This window comes from Ruditapes philippinarum, unplaced genomic scaffold (assembly GCF_026571515.1).
Source record: "Ruditapes philippinarum isolate M1 unplaced genomic scaffold, ASM2657151v2 ctg2019_1_1_1_1, whole genome shotgun sequence".
Lineage (NCBI taxonomy): Eukaryota > Metazoa > Mollusca > Bivalvia > Venerida > Veneridae > Ruditapes > Ruditapes philippinarum.
The window spans coordinates 1-18,915 of NW_026853695.1; the positions used below are offsets into that span (position 1 = coordinate 1).

Here is an 18,915-nt window from a genome sequence, read left to right on the forward strand (position 1 = left end):
TATAAAAAAAGGTTTTTAACAAAAATGCCAGTAGTATTGCTAAAGATTTGGACCTAACATGACATTTTGAATGCGTGTTTGTTTGTTTGTTTAGTTTGGTTTTACGTCACATCGACGAATTACAGGTCATATGGCGACGTTTAAGCTTTACAGTTGGAGGAAGACCTTAGGTGCCCTTCAGTGCATTATTTCAGGCACAAACGAGCACCTGAGTAGAACCACCGACGTTCCGAAAGCTAGCTGGTTAGTCAAAGGCTTATCAAATTTTTACCGTTTTACTGTGGTTGATAAATATTGAATAGAACGTTAGAACAATTAGCAGTAATGGACCATTTACATAATCATGTTTTAATTTTGTATTGGCTGTTAAAAGTCATTCCGATATTAAGTACTTAAAACAAAGAAGGCTCCTACTCATATGAGGTTATTAACAGAAATTTCTTTTTTGATGTATTATTTAAATTTCTTTTTGGATAATTGTTATTTTTATCTAAATATGGTAGCTTCTACAGTAAATAACAGTAAAAAACAAAGCAACAAAATTGATACTCACAAAGGTGTTTCTGCTTGTAAATATGTGCGAGTGGATAAGTATGTTTGCAGGTAAATAATACTTAAACTTGTAACTAACCCCAAAGAAAGGTATATCTGTCTTCTGCTCAACCTGTAAAACAGTGCAATCATACTCCATTATTACTTAAGTAAGTATCCGTTTTACTTGTAATTTTAACATGAAGTATGCATTTGTAAATAATGGTAGAGATTTTGTGCGAAACTCATAAAAGCGTCCTTACTTTGATGTACCTTATTTTGTTTTCCTTTAATTGTGCACAAAACAATTAAAGTTTGAAATTTAACAAAAGCCTGTCACGATGTAAATAATTATACAAATTAAAATTATATTAGTATTTTGATAGTTTTTAAGTGGATAAAGATAGAAATAATGTGGGACACATAGTTTGATGATAGATTTAAGAAAACTATAGCTTTTTGTTTTAAAAACACTTAATGTAATATTTTTATGGTTATTTGCGTAACAGCTCACCTGTTCCTCCTCCGTTTTTCTTATGAGGAAGAGTGAATGTTATTAAATTATCATGATCCTGCATGAATCTTGTATTTAAAAGCGAAACCTAAAGCGGTTGTTCAAAAATTTCTTCCAATAGTTAATATTTCATTTTTATAATCGTTTTCATTTTAGGAGCAAACTTATACAAATATTCGGGTCGACACCTTTTTATTTCAACTGATGGGGGACAAAGCCGATATTATCAAACATTATTTTGATTTGTCATGTATTTTATATTAAAACAGTTTTGTGACATCTTCGTTGAAATCTAGAAGAAGTTGCACACAAATTGCTTCTTTATACGGAAGACATGACAATAATTTTGCCAAATTGAATGATATAATCGACTGGAAGACATGACAATAATTTTGCCAAATTGAATGATATAATCGAATTGAATACATGACAATAATTTTGCCAAAATTGAATGATATAATCGAATGGAAGACATGACAATACTTTTGCCAAATTGAATGATATAATCGAATGGAAGACATGACAATAATTTTGCCAAATTGAATTATGTAATCGAATGGAAGACATGACAATAATTTTGCCAAATTGAATGATATAATCGAATGGAATACATGACAATAATTTTGCCAAATTGAATGATATAATCGAATGGAAGACATGACAATAATTTTGCCAAATTGAATGATATAATCGAATGGAAGACATGACAATAATTTTGCCAAATTGAATGATATAATAGAATGGAAGACATGACAATAATTTTGCCAAATTGAATGATATAATCGAATGGAATACATGACAATAATTTCGCCAAATTGAATGATATAATCGAATGGAATACATGACAATAATTTCGCCAAATTGAATGATATAATCGAACGGAAGACATGACAATAATTTCGCCAAATTGAATGATATAATCGAATCTTTAAAGACCAACATTTTCAGTATAAACAATTTAATACAAAACAAATTACGGAAGCCAATCCTCTCACCTGCACCCAATCGTATAACAAGTTGTTTTGTTTCGAAACCTGTAGTAAGCCTATTATGATGAAAATACATATTTTAATTATTGAACCAATGAACAATTTCGTAATAGATGTATTGTTGTCTTTTTTAAGATGATGTCATTGGCTATTTATGGCATATGCACTTATCGTTATATGAAACTAAGTAATAAGTTATGGTATTTTATTTCTGCACTTACTTCCATATATTTTCCATTTTCAACGTTTTAGATATATTGATTACTGCACATACTCAAAATCCTTCGATAATATATGCTCAAAATGGTGACAAAGTCAATAATTTAAATTTAAAGCAAATTGGAAAGAGACAGATGAATTATCGATATTTGTCGATAAAATTGTCAGTTAAATCTATTTTCTAATATTTTTGTGCGTTTAATGCTTAATTATACGTTCGTTAAGATTTACAATAAAATAAATCATAAACAGAGTGCAAATGATTAAGAAATATTTCTTCAAAATCATATTTATATGAATAAATAGAAATGTCATCAAAAGTATTCATTAATTATCGTTACCTGAGAAAAAGGGAACAATTATTATTACTCGTAAAAGTGTAATATCAGTGATGTTAAATTATTTCCTGAACATCATCATTCACCATCTGATGAAAAGCAGGTCTATTAAAAAAACATTTGTGTCGTCGAGATTAGCATGTTAAGAATATTATTAACATTATTGTTTTTATTTCTAAATCAGTTTTAATTTTTACCAGTGGCATTTCGCATGATAAGATTCTGATCTCTTGTTCCACTTAAGTGAATATCCTTACCTTAAGTCTAAATTTTCTTGTTTAAATTGTATTCCTTTTGAATTATGTTTTATTCTATATTTTTAATATGAAACTTTCAATACCTTACGCAATTAATGACAATTGACTCTGGATAGTGAATGGAATCCTAAATATCAAGACGAAATTATACCATACAAAAATGTATATATTAAATTAAAGTTTGATCTTTATGACAAGTTGTTTAACTATCACAATTCTACTTACTTAATTATTTTATATGAATTATTATAAGCATACCGAACTTTGTCGTTACTTAATTGTGGAGTAGACACATTTATCTTTTTTTGTAATTAAAGACACTTAGATTTGTTTAGAAATGAATAAAGAAATCTTTTCAAGATAACATTGTTGACCTTTCGTTTAAAACATTTATATAGATAATATTGCAATTGTTAACACATTGCATGACTGATTGTAGTAAAGTCGAATTTAAGAATAACTCGAATTATAAAGAGCTAATACAAAAATAAATGCTTGTATTGTTCAATCTTACCTGCCATTTCAGATATGTATCCCGACAAAAGGACAAAAAAAAATTGTCTGGGGAACGGACAAACAATGCAATTACCACACCCTTCTTCCGATTTTATAAGCTTGAGATATCAAACTGATATAACTTACCACAGTGTTGGACATTTGCAGAAATCATGATCACAAAGTAGAAAAAATATTTTTATTCGATTATTTCATTTTTCATTCATGATCAATTAAGAATTTGTGTGACGAGATGAATTAAACGTCTTACAGTGCATTTCTTCTGGAGAAAAGGCAAGATTTTAGCATTTGATTATCAAAAAGCGCCTTGACAAGTATATACCGGCATACAGTATTTAGTGTGGTGCTCCAACACTCATATTAAATTATCTTATTAATAAGAAATTATGGAAAGAGGTTAGGATAGGAATTTGAGATTACTTTTTTAGTGTATTAAGGTTCTCAATCGATGATCAATATTTTTATTGGTAGTATTGTTACTGTTCAAGCTAACTGGCCGATTTACAGAGTTATCAAGATCAGTACCCTGTCCTGTTTTGTGTCCTGCTTGGCTCCTTGCTGGTGGTTGTGTGTTAGGAGCTGGGTTTATTGAATGTCATTCTTGTTTGTTAATCTTGCTTTTTATAGTTATTATTTTATAATTATTCTAACTGAACAGAACATTATTATTTCAACACTCAGTAGAACAATCCCCAGTGTCATGTGCTGGCAGAATGTTTATATAGATTTAATACAAATGTATACACACCGTGCATATCCAGTAAAGCAGGGATGTCCAATTAACGTAAAAATAACGCCGAAACGCCGAATCTGTGCAACGCTTTTGCCAAAACGAATAACACAGGAAGGCAAATTTAAAGAAATGAATTAGCGCATACGATTGCTACGAAATTATACTTTAACCAGCATTACAATTTTTACAGGAATATGTTTATTTATTTAGATCATTCGTGAGAAAGACATTCTGATTACCGTTATGAAGGTGACTTTTCTATTTTGTCATATAAATATGTACATTTAACACATTTAAAACTTTATTTTGTTCATATCCTGTATACCTAAGACATTTATCAAACTACAATTGTCGTATAACAATATAAGTAAGCTGATAAAATTGGATGAAGCTACTTTTAATTAGATTACCGCCGTTGCTTCAGTGCTTCATTCGCGAATTTCGGCGGTTCTTTGTAAAATAGTCTCGATAACGTTTTATCTTCTAAATTAAGTGTATTATGACACGAGTAGACATCTCAATACATCGAATATAAAAAATCATAAAGTAATATGTACGTTATTGTATATAACGATATCAAAGCAACTAAAACTTACCATCAAAACGCTAGTCAGGTAGTCATTTTCACGAATGATCTTGTAAAAAAATATTTTTATGGAAATATTTTTGATGAGGTGTAAAATATAATGTCTCAGCAACCGTATGCGCTCACTCACTTCTTTCAATTTGATGTAAAATAAAAATATTAGTCCATTTACTTATCGCGGTGGTCGTTTTAGCCACTTATTAACACAATTTTGCTTAACTTTCGCACAATTCCTGCGTTATTTGCACATTCCTGCGTTACTGGATATACACGGTGATATAAGAAACATGCACATACTTGCTTGATCAATATTTCATTAAATATTCAATATGTATTGACGATAAAGTGACCGACTATCATGTAATGAAATAGTTATTGCAATTGTGAAATATTTGCTTGTTTTGTTGTTGCTTTATGAAAATCTGGAAACAAAGTGATCCCTCGGAGGCATTAATCACAACAAAACTACAAGAGAATTGCAGGCTCGGTTTAATTGAGTCTGTACATGAGGGATGATGATTAAGTGCAACATCCCCCGCGCCCCCTAGCACTGGCTTGAGCGGTACTCAATTCTCAACACTTAATAGTGCTTGCGTAATTTAGTAATACATAATATTATGATCATGCAATTCCTTGTTATTTAAAAATTCTTTGAATAAAGCCATTATTGTTATGGCAATTAAATCATAATATGTTCATCGGTGTTTTTAATATATAAAGAAACAAGTTTTTTTCTAAAGAAAATCAATACGTGATGCAAAATCTTGAATTCAAGAGGCAAAGCAATGTTTCAAGAATGCAGCCCGATACAATCAAGCCCCACCGGTATGGTACCCTTAAGGTCACAGAGCTTAAAATTAGGTCATAAAAATGTGTGTTTCTAAATATAATATTTTTAACGAATATACATTATAAGGGAAATTTTATTTTTTCCTAATCTGATGATCATTTGGGCTTATTGTGATTTATTTTACCTATTGTACTGTTAAGAAGTAATTACAATTACAGAGAATATGAGAATAAGCAAAAAATCATTTATAAAGACACATAAAATTAATAACATAAACACATCTCCTCCATTTACAATTTATATTTTTAATTATTTTGTATTTTCTTCATTTGTGATGTACAATTTATGAAAATTGTAATTTAAGTCTGTGTACAAAAGAAAACATCAAAGTGATTAAAATATAACAATGGCAAAAATATTTGATAGCACTAACATTGTAACAAAGTTGAAAAAAAAATCTATACATCCAACATAAACAAACGTACATTAAAAGAAAGGATATCATACGTCGTTTTTTTTATAATACATTTACATTAACTATACTTATATTTTATATTGATTGGTATTCAAGTATTTTAAAATAATAAAAAATTACAATTTTAGACTGACTAAGCTATGAACTTTTTTAGAACTAATGATCAATGTTTCTCTTTGTGTTGACGAAATAAGAATATTCGGCATAAATGAAATATTTTACGCTTGAATGCAATAACATATCAAATCGTTAAAGGCTAATCAATGACAAAATTTTCCTCATAATTCCCTGAAAAGACGGCCAGATCAGAAGGAAATGCTACTCTGATGCTTCAACATTCATAAGAAAAATATGACATTGACATACTGTGGAACATAATGATATTTCCATTTTCCAACGGACAATTGATAAAAGTGTTATTGTAAATATATTTTTAGTTAAGAATATTATAGTGATTATTCTAAAAGAACAAATATTGTTTAAGAAACTATATTCATGTATCTTACGATACATACAATTCTATATGATACATATCTGAAAAATCTGTGTGATCAGAGTATATAAATTGCCCATGTTTAAAACATGATATTATGCATCTTCTTGTGACAGTTTCTATTTTGTGTTTTTGCCCAAGGACCCGAATTTTATCAATTTTTCCCTTCGAATAAATTCGGAATAAAGATGTCATTCCGATTGCTGTTATGTAAAGTCATAAATTGGTTTCCACTTCGTTTATTCGCAGCATATCATATTAATGAATGAGAACGGGAACAACAGATTTCACGCTTAGTAGTACACATTGTGTTATGAATGTATTTCATTGCTGTACATGAATTCGAAAGTTATAAATAGATGACCTTAACATTATGTTATTCTGAATATCTATGTATCGAAGAAGTATGTTAACATTATGCTAACATTATGTTAGTCTGAATATCTATGTATCGAAGAAGTAGGTTGAGTTAAGCGGGTCTGAAACAAAACAAAACTGTCGGTCATTCGTGTCGTGCTATGGAAACAAATAAACAAATAAATACTTACCAGGAAGGCATAAGTGAAAGCATATTTTCAAAAAATTAATATCTTGCCCCTCTCTCATGGACAGTGCATACGATAAGAATAAATATGCAAAATTAAATGATTTACAAAATGTCCGGAATAATGTACAATATTACTTATATGAATAGAAAATGACCTTTATGTAGGAATGATTTGGTAAAGTATCTGTAATGAGCACACTTATTTGCGAGGAACTTCTCAATTACTGCATTGCAGCAACATTAGTACTTGCATTTTAAGATTGTGCAGCATTTGATCACATTTCATGTTTTAAATAAAAAGTGAACTGGCATGGGATTTATATCTTGATAATATAGATCAGCATTTCACTCTACAGCAGAACATTTATGATTAGATTTTGGTCACTGTGACAAATTCATATGTGGTGTTTTGTACACTATTAAAACTCATGGGGAAAATATATGTACCTTTGCCACATTGTTTTATTTTCATTTAATTTTGCTGTTTTTTTACTTCCGATGGATCACTTTTTTCCCGATATTCATGATGAAATGCACGCCTAAAAGCGTCTCTTTCACATAAACAATTGTGAATTTCTGACCATTCATGCAATACTTTATTCGTGACTGTATGACCTAGTGTTTGTATATTATTAGATTACTAATAATTATAAGAAAAAGCACCGAAAGTACAATTGCGACAACGTTCTTTTTGATGAGGTGATATAAGGATATAGTTTGGTATAAATTATTCTCTTGGGTAATTAGAATTAATAAACATTTTGTGTATCATTTTTTATTATTAGCAAATACATATATAACTTAAAAATTGATTAACCATTTCGCCAACTAACGCTCTTGATGGATGTATATCCAAGCTACGTTTAGCAACGGTTGCATCCATCTGGTCTAGAACAGTTACTTTATTATAAAGCCCTTTAAAAGCTTGGCGCAAAATATTGGAGTAAACTAATCCAATATAATCATTTACTCTGAGTTGCCACTCTCCAACATCCATTCTTCGATGTGTATGTGGTAATTTAATAAACACTTTGATATTGGGTTTCGTTTCAAATATCCGCACTAAACTTCTTCTTAATTCCAAAATATGTGCAGCATAATAATCAAAATGATACTGCTGGATATGAAGATACAAATGAAGCACTAGCAGGAGATCTTTTCCTTTGCCTGATCTTGCATTGATGAAATCTTCAAAGGAATTGTTTATAAAAAAACTATGCAAATCTTCCTTCCAGAATTGAAATACTGGAATATTATGTCCGAGAAAACATATGTTTATGCTGTATTTACAGATGGTGCATTTTTTTATTTTACTCCATTCGGAGAAAGCATATTTACCGCCAGGGCAGAGTTTCTCCATTAAATATGTACACCACTGAAAGAGGGTAGAGTCTCCCCAAAACACAATGGTTTTATTCTTTAAGCATTGTCCATCAAAGTGTTCAATACCTGTTAAAATTCATTAATCAAAACACATAACATATGTAACAATAAATTAAATAATAATATATCTAAATTATTTTTGTGTTTTGATAGCAGATAAAAACTAAAGATTGGTATCACCCTTCGATAATACATTTACACCCCCCTTTTAAATATATATATATACATGTATATATACACGATTTATATCATCCCTGCATCATGCATACCAAGCCCTATGTTATAAACAGAAAAATCATCTAATAGAAATAATGTTGTTGTTTTTTTATTCGGACAGAAACAAACGCCACTAATAAGCAAAACAGAGTTTCAAAATATCTGTAATTACATGAATAAACAATGGTTGAAGTCTTAAGAATAAAGGTATGTACAATATTACAAACATTTTGAAATGTCACACTTTTCTCCAGTTCAACTACATTGTATGTGTCTTTTTCACAAATGATATCTTACCTTTACAATGTAAAAGAATCCACCTGTCGTTGTAGAAATATCCTGTAGGCTTTTCTTTGAACCATAATTTAGTATTGTTGTAAAAAGAACAAGGGATATTTGCTTCTTGAAACGTTGTATTGTATTTATTATCCGTTCTTGGAAGTGTTTGTACAGTTATGTTCGACGGTATGGTCGTGGTACGATCACTTGAAAAATGAATAAACATGCTTTAAACCATGTAATCAAAACAATTCTTGAACTTTATTTAAGTTAAGCCAAAAATGACTATGCTTCAATCATGTTTTCCACTGGCTGTCTTAAGGGTGTAAGCTATTAAATATCATTTATAAAATTTTAAAACAGTAAAAGAATATTGTTTCAATAATCTGACAGTTGATTCTCAATTGAATTAGCATAGAATGTGTCCGTTATTTCCGAAACATAATTAAAAGTTGCGTAAGTATTTTGTGCATTCTGCATGTTCCATTCATTCATGAAACATGTACCAATTGAACATTCATGAAACATATATCAATGCAACATTCAAGAAACATATATCAATGGGACATTCATGAAACATATAGCAATGAAACATTCATGAAACATAACATTATGAAACATATACCAATGGAATATTCATGACACATACATTTCTTACCTACATTTTTATTCATATTATGTTTTTTATTTCAACTGTAATTTTGTCTGCTTCATGCTACGGGGTTCATAGATATTAAGAACATTGTTTTTTGTTTTTGTGTAAAAGAAAATTGTTTTACCATTTACAAAAACTACATGTATTATTACGAGTAACGTAGCCATTCAAAAGATGGAATGAAATAACATCTTGCGCAACAAACAAATTTCCTTTTCACATTATGCTTATACTACGCACAAGTTTAAATGATTGTTCTTAATATAAACTTGAAAATCAAAATCTGTTTTCCTCACTGGAAGCCTCAATTTCAGATGACTTCTCATAAATACTTGAAGTCTAGTGCTAGAAAGAAATTAAAAAAAAACGTTAAATGGCGATGACATTATCTATTTTAAACAAGACATACGCATGATCGCTTGCTTTAAAAATTAAAAAAAAAAAATTTAAAAGATAAGAAAACATCTACACCATGCCGGGCTTATTTCGCAAAAAGCGAAAGTAGATACTAGGCTATTCTATAGTAATGTTTTCATATGGGTTTGATAATTTTACATCAATTCATAAGAAAGAAGACATATTCGAGAATTGTTACGGATAATAAATTATTGTTGACAAACAATTCTAGAAGATAAGAAGATAAAAAAATGGACACCATGCCGGGCTTATTTCCACGAAGTAGCGGAAGTAGTTATAAGGATATTCTATTATCATGTTTTCATATGGTTTTGATAATTTTACATCAATTCATAAGGAAGAAAACATATTCGAGAATTGTTACGGACAATAAATTATTGTTGACAGAAATCGAGGCCTGAATTTGTCCAAATTGTTAACGAAAATTAAAGTGAGGTAACACATGGGGAAATCTTTAAAAGTAGTCTGTTCTTTGAAAAGTGTGAAATTATATTTTGATAATTTTCACTGTAAAAATACCAAATATACATTTCACGCAGTTAAATCTGTAATCCACTCAAAAGCATAGAATAAAAAAATATACACTTTTAAGACACACTCAAAAAACTTTAATAAGATAAAATTGTTACCTAATCCAAAGACAACAATTAAACAAAATTATGAATTTGAAAAGATACCTTTCAATATAGCTGGATATTTAAGATCAGACTAAATATAACGAAGAATAACTAACATCAGAATGAAATCAAAAGTAGAATATAATAAAAGATACATTATAAAAGGGTTCACCAAACTATAGAGCTACAGTTTATGTTTATGTGTATATGGCATATAATGGAATTAATGTAAATAAATGCACAATAAACATAGGTAACAGAATAGAAACCAAGTTGAAATTATATTGAATTGACTCAATCATTCAACTAGGACAAGCTTATCATGTTTTCGGGATACTTTTTTCATATCTTCTGACTTAACAGTGAGCAGTGCAGACAATAATCAAATGGCATGGAATATGAAGGCTAACTTTAAAACTCAAATTATGATATGCTACAAAATGGTCATGGTTATATTTTGATTTACACAAAGTTAATTCACTTATGAAAAAAGAGATTGCAGTTACGATAACCAGTGGAAAGAGTTCACTTGTAAGTCACATGTGGGCATGCCTATCATTTTAAAATTAAGCATTGTGAACATAGGAATTCTAGAAATGCTATGAGATTTTCAATATCTTAACAATCACTCTATACTAGTATACAGCCACGCAAACAATTACATCTGCAAAGTCTGACTAGGTCTATACTTTTGGCTAGAATTTAATCTTTTGATTTTGACATCTATAAAATTCATAATTGTCCGGGCAAAAAGGATATATCCATTTAATAGAGGTTCAGAAAGCGGAAGATTAGTGAAAAGCTAACATCAAAATTATTGCAGTTAGTTATGGTTTTAATTGAATGTTAATGATACTGTAGTGAAATTCAATATGTATATATTGATTCATCTAAAACTATTTCAAAACATGCAAGAATATGTTAAACATGTACTGCAAATGTTTTAAAGGAGTAATCATTAAAATATATGCATTAATTTCTTATTGAAATACTTGGCTTTGTAGAAAATAAATTTCTAATTACCTTCCTTTATTTACATAAAATGTATATTTTGTAATTACAAATAACGCTGTTTTTGAACAAACAAAATTGATAAATCTTCATTTGAGCATCAAATTTATGATGTAAACCATAAAAATATAGTCACAGGATATATAAGCATATATTGTATTTCCGAAATTCGTGTTTCTAACAATAGATTATGAAAAGATAAAAAAAAGATCTAGTGTTTATATTATTTAGTTGTAGTCTAAAGTGTGTTTACACGTTGCCTCATATACTGCAAACATAATAATCAGGAAAAGAAAACACCTAACCTGCTTCATTTTTATTTGGAATAATCAAATTGTCTGTTGTCAAATTTTAGGATATTATGAAAGAAATGTTAAGCTGTTCATTCTTCAGAGTTTGGTCAAATTGAACGTTGTGAATGCGGTTTTTACTCTGTATTAATAGCAAAGTATCTACCACTTAGAGTCTATGGTCAGGGTCTAGGTCTATTTAATACAACATGTTAAAAAAAGCAATAGATTTGTCATCAACAGAATTCAGCAACACCAATACAAACGGTTAATAAATTAATGTGTCACTTTCGTTTACTTAAAATGGAAAATACGTTTGATCGTCGTTTGAATACTCATTATTCTATATTTCTTTTTCCGAGAGATTTTGCAAGTTAATAGGTATGAATATCATTTATTAATTCAAAATACAAGTATTTTTCATGAACGAGTCTATTCATGTTGAAATGAAATTTTTGAAGAATTTTTGAGAGTTTTGCGCTATTTGATAATTTTTAATATACCTTTTGCACAATTCTTCTTCACACAGGCTGATTCCTATGGTGAAATTCGCCCAGTCTCGAGTGATTGTTATCCAATGTTTACATGAAAGTTTACCTTTAGGTTTCCCACAAAACCAAGGTTGTGTTTTGTTCCAGTATGAAAAATCGCATAGTTTGGATATTTTAGAATGTCTTAGAACTGTTTTATAGTCCGGACCACATGCTGTACTGTCAGAGAGGTTCTTGTTCATATATATTGCTTTGATACCGTCAAAGTCCTACAATATTAATTTTGAATTTTTGACGCCTATATATATTTACTTTATCCCGGAGGTTTGCTTTCCTAGAGACCTTACAAACGATTAACAATATCTCCACTAATGACAAACTTCGTAATCAACAATTAACAGTGTAATCAACAATTGTCAGTTTTCACAATACAGGGCCTGTGTACATATCTGTGCTGTATGACTAAACTGTATATTGTTGGTAGTTAAATTTATGTGTTTGTTGTTTGTATACAGGGAAAGAACGATTCCATATTTAAAGCTAGACAAGGCAATTATACAAAGGTCAGTTATACAAATTCAGCTGAATTAGACTTCGTTATGTGAAATAAATGGGAAAAGACCAATGCATGCATATTGTCGCCTAGAGCGCCAACATAAGTACTCGATTTCTGGTGTGTTTATTTTTTAATAATAAAGCTCTTCCTTATTTTATACTTATACAATTGTTAAAATTGATGTTTATTAAAATGATAGGAATTCCGCTTTTCTGATTGGAGATGACTTAGATGATAATGATTATGACATAATAATCATGATGATTATGTATGATATTTCCCCCATTAGTTTAAATATTACCAGCAATACTGTATTTTCAGGATAATTATTATAAAAGGAACACAGATAACCATGTATTCATAAGACATTTATACCCATGTACTCCTTAAACGAACAGCAGTGGTCATGATTTCTTTTGTATACAACACTTCCACTTGTAACTGCGCTTGCCCAGTCCATAAAGCTTGAACTGTTGCAGTGTATGTGCCATTACCATGGTCTAAAATAGTACCAGGTGTGTATGCTTTTAGGCGCTCGTTGAATAGTCTTGCTCGCAAATGATCGCCTCCTATGACTTTGGGATTGCCATATCCATTGTACAGTACAACAGAAAAGCAAAAATACTCCCCGAGAACGACCGAGCTTCTACCTGAATTCAAATTATTGTGCATAAGCCTTTCAAAACAAGAAGAGATACATATTTCGTTTTGACAAAATTGTTTATGCAATATATACTAGTATATACATTTAAGCCATTTTTATATTCAAAATGAATGTGCCCAAATGCAATAAGCAGGCATATTGCTAAAAATCAAACATATTCTGGAACGGGAAATAAATACAAAACAAACGTAAAAAGGGACTTCACATATATCAATTTATTTACCTTGTATATAAATAGCAGAACGTGTGGCTTCAGCAGCTAACAAACTGTCATTGCATCTTACGCCCGATTTGTAAATTTCCATTGGATCTTTATATACATCAAGCGATTTTAACCTGTCAACAAACACGTATATGAAAAAGAATAAAAGTGGTGCGCACTTGAAGGTTATATGATTGCATAAAGTCAGTCATTTGTTTTCATTATTATTATCAAACTATAGACCAAAGTAAGAATGTCTTATTTTTTATTTTGTTTTGCGAACATAAACGGTTAAGCATTAAATAATATATTCTTATATTTTTTTTTTCTTCTATTTTTTGTCGTATTAAGGTGCAGAACAGATTTTTATTATAACTTTATAGATCGCTGATATATTATATTAATTGCATATCGAATTAATGTATTAGTCTCCTACTGGTTTCGATTCGTCTGTCTGTCTGCCCGCACTACCGGCGACGGATAAGGGGCCATCTTACTGTAAACAGAACAAAAAAGAACAAAACTCTTATATCATTCGGTTATAATAGGAAAAGAAGCACGATAAACGTCTATAAAAACTGGATCATGTGATGACACAAACAGGACTGAACGTTTTTTTAAAGAAACCATTGGTAGATGGCAGTCTTGAGTCTTTTTTTCCTTAGTTGAAAAATGTGCTTGCTATGGCAACACATGGACTCTAAATATGCACATATAGCAGTATTTGTTATAACTCTTAAAGATCTGAAAATGTTTAGTGAAACTTGAAATATAGATAGACGGGAGTATGGAGATTATGCACGTCATTTTAAGCTTCACTATACTAGTACATTGAGAGCTATCCTACTCGTACAGTACCGGCGACCGCATCGAGATTTTACGCAGTTACATTTTAATCACTATAACCAAGTTATGTCTTAAGGCAACTACTTCAAACTCCAAATATATGTTTCTGATACAAACCAAATGATATGTGACAATGTTCAGAATTATCATTTTTTCGAACTTTTCAGGAAAAAAAGGTTGTCAGTTTTGTGTATCATTTTTTCCATAATTACTTTCATCTTGAACTTTGAATATATATATATTTTTTAACTATCAGCTGTCTTTTATAAATCAATGTCACATTCTTTTTCTTTTTTTCCTTTTTGTTACTATAAATCTACTTTTGATAAAAGATTATTGTTCTTTGTAATCACCTACATCATATATGACAATGTTCATAAGTTGAGCATTTTATCTTAAGAGTTATCTCCTCTTTAGTTTAAGAGAATTTCTATTAAAATGCCACATTCTGGTTACAACCACAGGGAGGATTAAATATTTTCCCTCCATCTGTCCCGTTCCTAAAAAAACTGTTTTCTGAGATCCCTTAAAATGAACTTTTACAAAAAAATAACTTAAAATAGACAAAAAGTTTAAACAATAGTTATGCATATTCATCATGAGAAAATTTGATATTATTCTTTTCTGTTGTATAAAACTTATTCCATATTTGGCGAGGAAACTAAACACATCACTACGAAAAAGACAATTTAAAAACTTAAACTATCGTATTGCCTGCAATACTTTGATAATACTTGTTTTACAATAGATCATCGATTTAACTTTCTTTACAATAGATCATCGATTGAACTTTTAGTACTATTCTTTATTATCCTTTTGGTTTTTCTTTTTTTCGTGATCAACTTGATCTTCGTAGGATTTCAAATTAGATATTTTAGGCCAGTAGACCGCAGTCAATGGACCGAGATCCATTAATTCAGATGTGTATTGGTATAACATATGAAAAAAAGATCAATTTCATAACATTGAATTATCGAAAAGGTGATGCATGATTAAAAGCATTTGTGTCATGAATTAATAAGCTACGGAAAAGACTTCGAAACTTAGAATAGAGGAGCATATTTCGATTTGTTGAATTCTTTTAAAAGAGGGAATAAGTAGTAAAAATTTGAACATGATAAAGGCATTACATGTATATGAAAAGAGTTTGTCATGTGCAAAATATCTATTGTATTGAACCAAGGAGAGCCACTTTCAGCGTTGGGTTTATTATTTATAAATGATGAGTGCAAAAATAGTAACCTCAATAATTTATCAGATTATAATTTTTTATCAATAATGTGTATTTATGTTTGTTTTTTGCGGATGATATGGTTATATTTTCTACCTATCGTAATATCTTCCAGGATCACTTTAACCATGTATACACATATTCAAAACAATGGAGTCTAAAATCAATATAATTAAGAAGACCAAAAGTGAAACACGCAAATCTCGAAAGTCAAGACAGTTTACATTGATAATAAAGTTTTTGATATTGCAGACAATATTTGTTATCAAGGATTTACTTCTGTTTCAAATTGTTACAACGTTACAGTTACAATTATTTCTGATTAGACTTTAAAGCAATGTACAATTTGTCTTTTTAACAGAATACACATCTATCTTCAAGGTACTTTACACCGGGAGTTACTTTGTACCAGGAATGTCAAGATATAAAAAACAATACTTATTGTATGAAAGTGTTTTTCACAATAATTTCATTCGAAATATGGCATATGTTGAAGAAAATACCAGTAGTATTGCTAACGATTTGGACACAACATGACATTTTGAATGTGTGTTTGTTTCATTTGGTTTTACGTCACTGTACAATATATGCTGTTGAAAGTGAGTATAATTTTCTTGTAATCTGTAAACATTATTCTGAAATACGTAAGACATATTTTCCAAACACAGCAACAAAATCGATACTCACAAAGGTGTTTCTGCTTGTAAATCTGTGCGATTTGATACGTATGTTTGCAGGTAAATAATACTTAAAGATGTAACTAACCCCAAAGAAAGGTATATCTGTCTTCTGTTCAACCTGTAAAACAGTGAAATGATACTCCATTATTTGGAAGATCAAAGACCAACATTTTCTGTATAAAACAATTAATGAAAATGATCGAGTTAAATTTAACGCATATTCAATCGAGAAATAATTGAGAATCTGCTGTACGAAACGAAATGAAAAAGCCAATTATCTCATCCGCACCCAACCAGATGTTTTCCTTCGGAACCTAAAGTAAGCCTATAATGGTGAAAATTCGTATTTTTATCAGTGAACCAATCAGCCATTTCGTAACAGATCTATTGTTGTCTTGTTTAAGTAGAGCTTTTCATGTCATATGCACTTCTCGTTATGACACTAAGTAATAAGCTATGGTATTTTTTTCTGCACTTACTTCCATATTTTTTCCATTTTCAACGTTTCAGATATATTGATTACTGCACATACTCCAAATCCTTGATAATATATTCTCAAAATGGTGCATTATGTTACACAAAGTAAATAATTTACATTTAAGAGACGGATGAATCATCGATATTTCTCGTTATATTACTCTTTTAATTGAAACACGTATCTTTGTAAATGTAAATTGTATGTAACGATAAAATTGTCAGTTTAATCTATTTTCGTATATTTATGTGTATTTAATGCTAAATTATACTTTCTATCAGATTTACGATAAAATAAATCATAACAGTGTGCAAATAATTAAACATATTTCTTCAATGTTATATTTATATGAATAAATAGAAAATTCATCAAAAAGTATTAATAAATTCTCCTTTCCTGAGAAAAAAGGAACACTTACTATTTCTCGTTATGTGTGTAATATCATTGTTTGTATTATTTCCTGAACATCACCATAAGCTCTGATGAAAAGTAGGTCTATTTAAAAAGCATTTTTTGCCGAGTTTAAAATGTGTAGCATATTATTGTACGTTATTGTCTCTATTAGCTCACATGAGCATATGCTCAGGGTGAGCTATAAGGATCACTCGTCGTCTGTCGTCCGTCGTATGTCGTCCGTTGTCCGTTCACACTTTTAAAACGACACCTCCTCTGAAACAATAAGGCAGGTCATAATGAAACGTCACAGGGATGTTCCTTGTGTGAAGCCTTAACAAAATTGTTCAAAGAATTCCATTCCATGCAGAACTCTGGTTGCAATGGTAACTGAAAGGAAAATCTTTAAATATCTTTTTCTAAAAAACCCAAAGAGCTAGCGCTTAGATAGTTAGCATGAAAGATCTTCTAGTAAGTGTCTACCAAGTTTGTTTCAATAAAAGCCCTGGGGTCAAAATTGGCCCCGCCCAAGGGGGTCATTGAGTTTTCCTATATGCATATCGTAAAAACTTAAAAATCTTCTTTTAAGAACCCAAAGAGCTAGAGCTTAGATATTAAGCATGAAACATGTTCAAATGGATGTCTACCAAGTTTTTCAAATAAGAGCCCTTGGGTCAAAATTGGCCCCGCCCCGGGTGTCATTGATTTTCCTTATACGTGTATAGCAAAATCTTAAAAAATCTTCTTTGAAAAAAAAACCAATTAGCTAGAGTTTAGATACTAAGCATGAAATATCTTCTAGTGAGTGTCTAACAAGTTTATTCAAATAAAACCCAGGGGTCAAAATTTGCCCCGCCCCGGGGGTCATACACTTTCCTAATATGTGTATAACAAAAACTTAAAAAATGTTCTTTGAAAAAACTTAAATAGCTAGAGTTTAGATATTAAGCATGAACTATTTTCTAGTAAGTGTCTCGAAGTTTGTTCAAATAAAAGCCCTGGGGTCAAAATTGGCCCCACCCCGGGGGTCATTGATATTTCCTTATATGTGTATAGCAAAAACTGAAAAATCTTCTTCGAAAAATCCGAAAAGCTAGAGATATTGAGCATGAAACATTTCTAGTAAGTGTCTACAAAGATTGTTCAAAAATAAAAGCCATTGGTTCCAAACTGGCCCCGCCCCAGGTGTGTCATTGTTTTAACTATGTGTGTAAAGAAAAAATCTTGACCATCTAGACCTTAGATGTTTAGCATGAAACATCTTCCAATGGGTGTCTACCAAGTTGTTTCAAATAAAAGCCCTAGGATTTAAAATGGCCTCGCTACGAGGACCTATATACAGGTGAGCGACTTCAGGGCCATCATAGCCCTCTTGTTTTTAATCAGTTTTAATTCAAAATTGCGCATGATAAGGTTCTGATCTCTTGTACCCAATCAAGTGAATATCCTTATCTTGAATCATAATTTTCTTGTTTAATTTTATTTCTTTTGAATTATGTTTTAATTCTTATTTTTTAATAT

The 18,915-nt window shown here is 30.2% G+C and overlaps 1 protein-coding gene across 1 annotated transcript; it reads right to left on the bottom strand.

The window, feature by feature from the left end:
- Nucleotides 1–7,769: 7,769 nt before the first annotated feature.
- On the bottom strand, nt 7,770–17,269 carry LOC132737564 (NXPE family member 3-like). Its single transcript, XM_060724864.1, has 8 exons — nt 17,006–17,269; nt 16,534–16,644; nt 14,206–14,265; nt 13,791–13,903; nt 13,279–13,553; nt 12,360–12,616; nt 8,885–9,072; nt 7,770–8,437 (listed from the first exon to the last, which is right to left on the bottom strand). Exons 1-8 carry the CDS (start codon nt 17,020–17,022, stop codon nt 7,770–7,772), a joined length of 1,689 nt encoding a protein of 562 aa, XP_060580847.1. The 5' UTR covers nt 17,023–17,269.
- Between the last annotated feature and the right edge of the window lie 1,646 nt (nt 17,270–18,915).

Bases quoted from the DNA above. Each gene is read 5' to 3' on its own strand.
- LOC132737564 (XM_060724864.1), bottom strand. The intron at 12,617-13,278 runs GTATAAATGTCT...TTAATATTGTAG, and splicing joins TTCGTTTAAGGAGTACATGG to GACTTTGACGGTATCAAAGC. The intron at 8,438-8,884 runs GTAAGATATCAT...GAATTTTAACAG, and splicing joins GATTCTTTTACATTGTAAAG to GTATTGAACACTTTGATGGA.